Source organism: Nicotiana attenuata, unplaced genomic scaffold (assembly GCF_001879085.1).
Source record: "Nicotiana attenuata strain UT unplaced genomic scaffold, NIATTr2, whole genome shotgun sequence".
Taxonomy (NCBI): Eukaryota; Viridiplantae; Streptophyta; class Magnoliopsida; order Solanales; family Solanaceae; genus Nicotiana; species Nicotiana attenuata.
In genome coordinates, this window is record NW_017670537.1 from 306,295 (window position 1) to 313,489 (window position 7,195).

Genomic DNA, 7,195 nt, shown 5'->3' on the forward strand with positions numbered 1-7,195 from the left:
AGCATAATATGCTGGAAGCTCATATATAAAAAATTCGAACTCCAACATATTATGCTAAAAAATTTCTGGATTTTTAACAGTATTTTTGTTCAGATTTTATCTTTACATGAAAGTGGCTATTACTTTTGAAACTTTGGCTATTTTCAATTACCAGTTGTAAATCTTGTGATAACAAGTTTAGTTATCATTTTATTAATGCTTGTCATAGAATATTTCTCGTAATTGCCTTAAAAGTCACATGATTGCATAAAATATTTTCTACCCTGAGAACTTAAACTCAGGCACTTAAATACATAAAAAGGTCTACAAGTGGAAAACTTGGTACAAAAAAGAGTTCCTGCATATAGCAATTGCATCTCATGAATCATACAAGTACAATTGAACCTAAGTAGTTCCCAACTATGTGGGACATTATCACAAAAATCTCCATAAGTCTAATATGATAGAGATAATTAAATCAAGTAATAGAAGTTGAAAATGTGGGTTATGACAACAATATAAAGAAAAAGATTCAATATTTTAAGATAAAAGAATTATCTCTAAATCTAAGGGGGGCCAAAGTAGGAGCTTTTCAACATGGCATGCATCCTAGTTTTTCTTCTCATATCAGCTCCTATTACCAATGGCAAATGAATTGAGCATTTTCTGCCCCCTAAACAATAGTGACAATAAGCTACACCCCAGCTAAGAGGCCAAAAAGAATGTCCTTTTTCTCCGGTCAACGAAAATAGATGAACTTCTTACAGACTGAAAGAATGAATCTTATACCAATGCTAGAAATGCAGGTTCTCTTCATAGAAGTGAGCCACAGCAGCAAATCCGATAACCTGAATATACCTGACCAAATTCAGCCAGTCTGAGAATCTCCTTATCAATATGAAGTTACCTAGCCAAAAAGGTTCTTTCGGATTCCTGCTTTGTGTTTTGTCCTTGAAGTATAATCCATTGATTACTCCAATATGTGGCAATTCTTAATAAAATCGTTGGAGTAGTCTACATACTTGGTCCAAAAAGGACGGAGATGCTCGAAGCCTAACTCCAGCCAAGGTTTGGACTGGCCATTGTAATGAATTACAGCAGCCTTCTTTACGTCCTCAATGTTGGACTTATTCTGATAGCCCAAGCCAAGCATGTGCCATGAGGGGTCAATGGGGTGGACGTGACCTTTGAATGCGATCAGAGCAGGAGGTAGTGTTCCAAGCTTCCACATTGTCAATTTTGATTTCAGATTCTACAAAAGATAAAGAGGTCAAGAATGTCAATTTATAGCACATGCTTACTATTCTTCACAAGAATTAAGATATTTATAATACAAGATAGTCCAATCACCCAAATCTAAGTATACACCAACCCCGTTAGGGGGGTGATATGCAAAGTGAAGATTCCATGTCCTGCTTTCATGCAGCTTGTATCTTCAATAGTTAAAGACAGCGACAAACAACAAAGAACTCTTGAACATAAAAATTACAGCTTTTAAACCTATTAATCAAAAAAAAATTCTAATGTAAAACAAGAAAGTAGAATAGTATATTTAAAAGCATACAAACCAAGAAGTGAATGCTGAATTAGCACGTGCTAGTGTGATCGAGAAGAAAATTTCAGGAGGAAAAGCTGAATAAGTCACAAATTATTAGACAAGATACATAAGCAAGAAGCATACAAGAACTGAAAAAAGTCAATTCATTGAATAATAAATAACTACACCTATTGCATGATTAGAAAACTAATCCAAAGACGTTCCTTAAGCATTCACTTCTTGGTTTGTATGTCAAATTGGAAAATTAGTTAAATATCATTAAGCATGCGGGATCGGACTACCTCTTTAAGCCATGAATGGTAAGTGTCTCTTATATTTGTCTTTCTCCATGCATGTAAGTCAAAGATGTTCATCCCATAAGCCCATGCACACTCTTCAGGGTTCAAATGTTTTGCTATGAGAGGATGAGAAAAGTTGAAGTAGTTTCTGAATCGCTTTGACATCACCCACTCATCGTCTCCTTTACAGGTCTCAATAGCTCCATTCACCTTTCCCTTAAGGTCAATGTCCCACAATGGAGACAAATCGCGCTGAACTACAACATCGTCATCCAAGAAAACCACTTTATCAAGGTTTGGGAAGAGCTGCATATAGAATCTCAGATTAGTATTGGAAAAAAGAGAGACTGTATATCTACACAAACTAGAGGTGGGAAAACAAGATCACGTGAAAGAACTAAATAATAAAACCTGCTAATAGCAAGGAGAAAAAGGAAAAAAGAAAAGTGTTGCTTCTGCATAGAATAAAAGGAACAATTGGGGCTGCAACACTTGCAGTCTTAGGGGGCATTTCAAAATAGCATTTCACAACGTAAAATTAAGATATTGGCTCAACAACAAATTCAGATCTGGGGCTGATAGTGTTTGTCCATACTGCTTCGGGATCGAATCTGACATACGCCTTGAAATTGCTAGTTGAAGACATGTGTAATGTCGTTCTATACAAAACTTAGAAATTCCAATCCTATTAGCATGCACATGAAATGTGAATGATTTGTGGAGCACAAAAATCTGTACCCTTTAGCTATCAATTTGGATAAGCATTAAACTAAAGTTCTACAGGCTCCAGTCATGTATCTATAACAGACAATAAAAATAAAATAAAAAGATTAAAGAAGCCTCAAATGTCAGATAACATATGTAAATAAAACAAAAGAAGAACATCCAAATGTCAGATAAAATTAGCTAAACCCATTTTCTTGAAAACTGATCGAATTAGCTTAGGTGGATTTTATAAAACAAAGAACATTCAAAAGACCAAGTCTAAGGCCCTTGCTTAACCAGTTAAAACTGACTCGGTTTTACTTTTATCTTGGAAAATCTTTTCGTGGGTGGATTAGACCAAAACCAGTGGTCACCCAATAGAATACATATGTACATGTGCCAGTGAAAGAGGAAGGATGTAAGGCTTTTGGAATTCACTATTTCATCCTTCAAAATTCAAATTCCATTGCAAAATAGAAGGCAATAATGTCGGATGACAAAGTGTTACCTCTGGCAAATATATGCGAATATGATTGAGCAAGGAAATATATTTTGGACTTCTAGCCTGTAGTTTTGAGGCAAAAGATCGTGGACTAGTATCACTGAGATTGGCTCCTAGTACATGATTTCCATGGTAGTATTTCCGAATCCCATAATGGCCCTCAACTGCTTCAAGCACTGGAATATTTTCTCTGGTTAACCAGTCAAACTGATGAATACCTCTAACTTCCACAATAGCGGGAGAGACAGGATTCAGAGCAAACCAGGAGTGCATCCCTGCATATGTTTTCTTGTCAGTGATGACGTGGAAAACAATCTTTTCAGGCTTTAGAGATGACCGCACGGCAGAATTGACCACAACTGAAGCAGCTAGGATGTTATCAGTTGATAATACAAAATGGTGCAACAACTTCTCAGAAAGCAGAGGGAGTAGTTCTGGCGAAGGCAACTGTCTGCGAGCATGAGCATTGGATGAGTACTCATCAGTCAACCGCAGCGAAAGACAGTGAATGCCTTTTGGAACTGCACTTGCAGCAAAGTGTTTATTCATGAGCTCCGCAAATTTTGATTCCCTGATCTCCCTTTCAGATCTATCCATCTGCAAAATAGTAAATTATTAGATGAAGCAAAAATGAGCTATGAGGTACATACACTTCATCACAATGCATACAAAAGCATTAAAGGAAACAATACTAAACATCAACCTAAAAGTGATTCACAAGCTCATTGTACAAAGGGAGATAACAACACGAATCATCACGAAGCATGAAAAGGAAGATAACAATATGAATCATTTTGCTCAATCACAAGAACAACAAACCCATGCGTAACAAGAAGAAGGGATTCTCCGCAAATATTGTGCCACTCAAAACCAAAGTGGGGACTGGAGGCAAGTGTGTCATAAAGCCAAATGAACAGGCCAAGTTAATAAATCAATTGAACATGAAGTCACGAACAATTGAAAAATGGAGAAGAACGGTTATTTGCACATACCATTCCCTTCAGCATGAAAGCAAATTCTTTTGCATTGTACTTGTTATTTTTCATTTCAGAAACAAGTTGACTATAAGACTCTGGGAGCTTCAAGCCAGCTGGCACTTCTTCAGAATTCACTTGATTGAGGATCTTAACAAAATCCTTAACCAACCTCTGCTGAAATAGCAAAGAACGATAAAGGCTTGGATTAAGGAAATGTATTCTGCATTACTAGATAAATGCTTAATACAGGATTGAAAATCATTGGCACTACAAACCAGCAACAAATGATACAGAGGGAAGTTTATTTACCTTTGAATCATCAGTACGTCCAAGAAGCTTTGGTCCCAATCGTCTGCCTAAACAATCTAATATATCAATGAATAAAGAATGAAGTTAAGGTTTGTCATGACGTTAGTTAAATTGTTACAATGAAAGGTGGCGCTGTGATTTAACTATACAGAAGCAAAATTGAACAACCAAAAGAAGCAGCAAGAACAAGCATCATAACCAAATCCAACAACACAGACCAAACAGGATTCTTACACACACTGGTACTTTAATGTGGGTCCCAAACCCCAATAGAATCTGACCAGGAAAAGCTTCTTCTTTTTTCTTCATTATAGAACAAGAAAAATAGCATTCAAAGACATCCAAGAGAAACTGAAAGACAAGATTAGTCGATGCGATGAGCAGATACTTAGGCTACATGTGCCAGAAACCACCATTTTCTAGACTCTAAGAAACTACGTATGCGAACTACTAAAAATAGCACTAAGCACCCCCCCCCCCCAACCCCAACGAAACAAAAAAACAAAAAAAAAAACCTCACTCCTCTTGCACGCATAGACATCCATGATTTGAACTCAATCAAGTCTACGAAAGTTGAAGAACAAAAGTACATACACAATCCTTTTGAAATGGTAAACATTTGTAGAATGACACGAAAAGAAATGTCAAGGACTGCAATAAGTTTTTACAACTCATTTATGAGTATCTCCATCCTTTCCTTTTAAGGGTGCATTTGCCATCAAGCTGAAGACTTGACTAAGCTAGGGAATAAAAGAACTCAACTTTCCCCATATTTTACACAATCCAAATGTCAAAGTAATCAACACGACTTCAATATCATCCAAAACGATCCAAACTAAAAAATAAAAATGACTTTACTGCATCATTGGTGAACAATAACAACAAGAAGTCTGCCTCAATCCCAAACTAGATGGGGTCAGCTACATTGCTGATGAAAGTAGTCAACAAAGAAAAAGAAAGGAATCCCAATTCAGCTCTACAAACAACAACAATAACAACAACGGCTCAGCCTCAAACAAGTTGGGGTCGGTTATATGAATCTTCACTGACCACGTTACTCCATTTAAATCATCTCATTCTAAACGTATAGGTCTCCGAAGGTTAAACCACTCCTAGAAAGCATAATCGCAATTCAACTCTAATAAATTTTGAGCTAACCAACAATCAGAAAAGGACATCAAATCCAATCAAAAGGAATCAGCAACAGTGCAAAATACATCAGGATCAGCAAGCTAATTGCAAGGTCAATGGGTGATCTAGCTCACATTATCATAATGGAAATAACATCATCATCATCAACAACAACAACAACTAAAACAACTATACCTCAATTCAAAGTTTCAAACATTATCATAATGGGAAAAAGAGAAGTTTTTAAGTACCAAATGAGGAGCACTTGTTGACACCTTCAAGGGTAACAACAGCAGTGAGAATGAAGACAAATGGCAACAAGAAAGCTAAGATAAGTATTGTATGAAATAGTGTTCTGTAGGAGAAGTGGCGAGCTGCTACTTTGATCTTCATCAATTCACCAAACCCTCCATTGCTACTGCTGCTCGATATTGTTATACTTCTCATGCTAGGTGAGAAGTGCAGCTGCATCTCTTCTTCCTCCCTGCTTCTCCACTTCAACTTTCCCTATTCTTCTCACCACCCAATCCAACCACCTCAATCCTTAAACAATCCAAATATAATGATGCTGTTTTTGTCAACATCAGATCCAACAATACAGCAAATTTAACAATCTTTATAATTTTTTCAGACACCCCTTTTTCCCCTTTGCCTAAAAATCAAAATTTGCTAAACCCCATAAAAATGGAAGATAAAATAAGGATTCTTCAATCATACAACGGTGTTGTTGTCACTATTAGATCCAAAAATACAGCAAATTTAAATATCTTGATAATATTTTCAGAGACCCTTTTCTCCTTTTCCTCAAAATCAAAACTTGCTGAACCCCATATTAAATGGAAAACAAAAAAGGGATTCTTGAATCAGTCTCAAGGCAAAAACACACTCATTTTTGTATGTGAAATGAATCTGTATAGCTATATTCTATGTATGTAATGAATGAATTAATGAATGAAATTTTTGAAATCTGATGAATTGCTAGTCTCTCCCATTCCCTGATATTGAAGTATTGAAGAGAAAGAGAGATGAAGGAGAAGGTAATTGGAATTTTCCTATTTCTGTGTGTTTTATGTGTTCTTTCTAATTTTGATTTGGTCAATGGTAGTACTATTTCCTCTCCATGTTAGGAAATATTTTTTTTTTATGGAAAAAAGGGAGAGAAGAAGAAGAAGGAGAGGAAAAAGAATTATATATGCTAATAAGTTGTTTAATGTGAACTTTCATTGCATAAATTCACTTAAAAAAATGTGAAGTTCTTCCAATAAATTCATTTCAAAAAGGAAAAGGTCTAAATTTGTTATTCAATTTTATTTTTTATTACATTTTTTGTCCTCAATAACTTTATAATTAACAAATTATCTCGTATTTAGTCTTATCACTATAAACGGATAGGCTCCATCTGTCTATATACTTCGAGAAACACAGGTTAAAATTCTGTTAGTGGGTGAAGGCCAAAAAGTGATTTTTCTAATGGCAAGAATAATATTACACTAGAAATCAAACAAAGGGCAAATATGATAAATTTCAAGTAGTACATGAACAAATTTGATTCTTTTCTCTTTAAATATTCAAACTTCTTATGAAAAATGAAAATTTAAATTACCTCTATTATATTTTGAGATTACTTGTACACCCTTTTGACTATAATTTAAAATTATCAGGTTGGTGCTCCATAAAAAGTAAAAACGATATATATTAACAAAAAAATAGAACGATTTTCTAAAGTATGATGGAGTGTAAAATTAATATATTTTGT

The 7,195-nt window shown here is 35.2% G+C and overlaps 1 protein-coding gene across 2 annotated transcripts; it reads right to left on the bottom strand.

Annotated features, from left to right (window-relative positions):
* Nucleotides 1-322: 322 nt before the first annotated feature.
* On the bottom strand, nt 323-6,591 carry LOC109240689 (probable galacturonosyltransferase 13). Of its 2 annotated transcripts, none has more exons than XM_019407360.1 (6): nt 5,691-6,591; nt 4,309-4,364; nt 4,015-4,170; nt 3,029-3,619; nt 1,819-2,121; nt 323-1,231 (listed from the first exon to the last, which is right to left on the bottom strand). In XM_019407360.1, the coding sequence occupies exons 1-6, from the start codon at nt 5,908-5,910 to the stop codon at nt 950-952; spliced, it is 1,608 nt and encodes a 535-aa protein (XP_019262905.1). In that variant the 5' UTR covers nt 5,911-6,591; the 3' UTR covers nt 323-949. The 2 variants fall into 2 exon arrangements, with proteins under 2 accessions (XP_019262905.1, XP_019262904.1); XM_019407359.1 differs by having other exon boundaries at nt 4,015-4,173.
* Between the last annotated feature and the right edge of the window lie 604 nt (nt 6,592-7,195).

Coding starts and splice junctions, on each gene's coding strand:
- LOC109240689 (XM_019407359.1), bottom strand. CDS start 5,910: ATGCAGCTGCACTTCTCACCTAGCATGAGAAGTATAACAATATCGAGC. Junction 4,365..5,690: donor CAACAAGTGCTCCTCATTTG/GTACTTAAAAAC, acceptor TTGATATATTAG/ATTGTTTAGGCAGACGATTG. Junction 1,232..1,818: donor ACCATTCATGGCTTAAAGAG/GTAGTCCGATCC, acceptor TATCTTTTGTAG/AATCTGAAATCAAAATTGAC.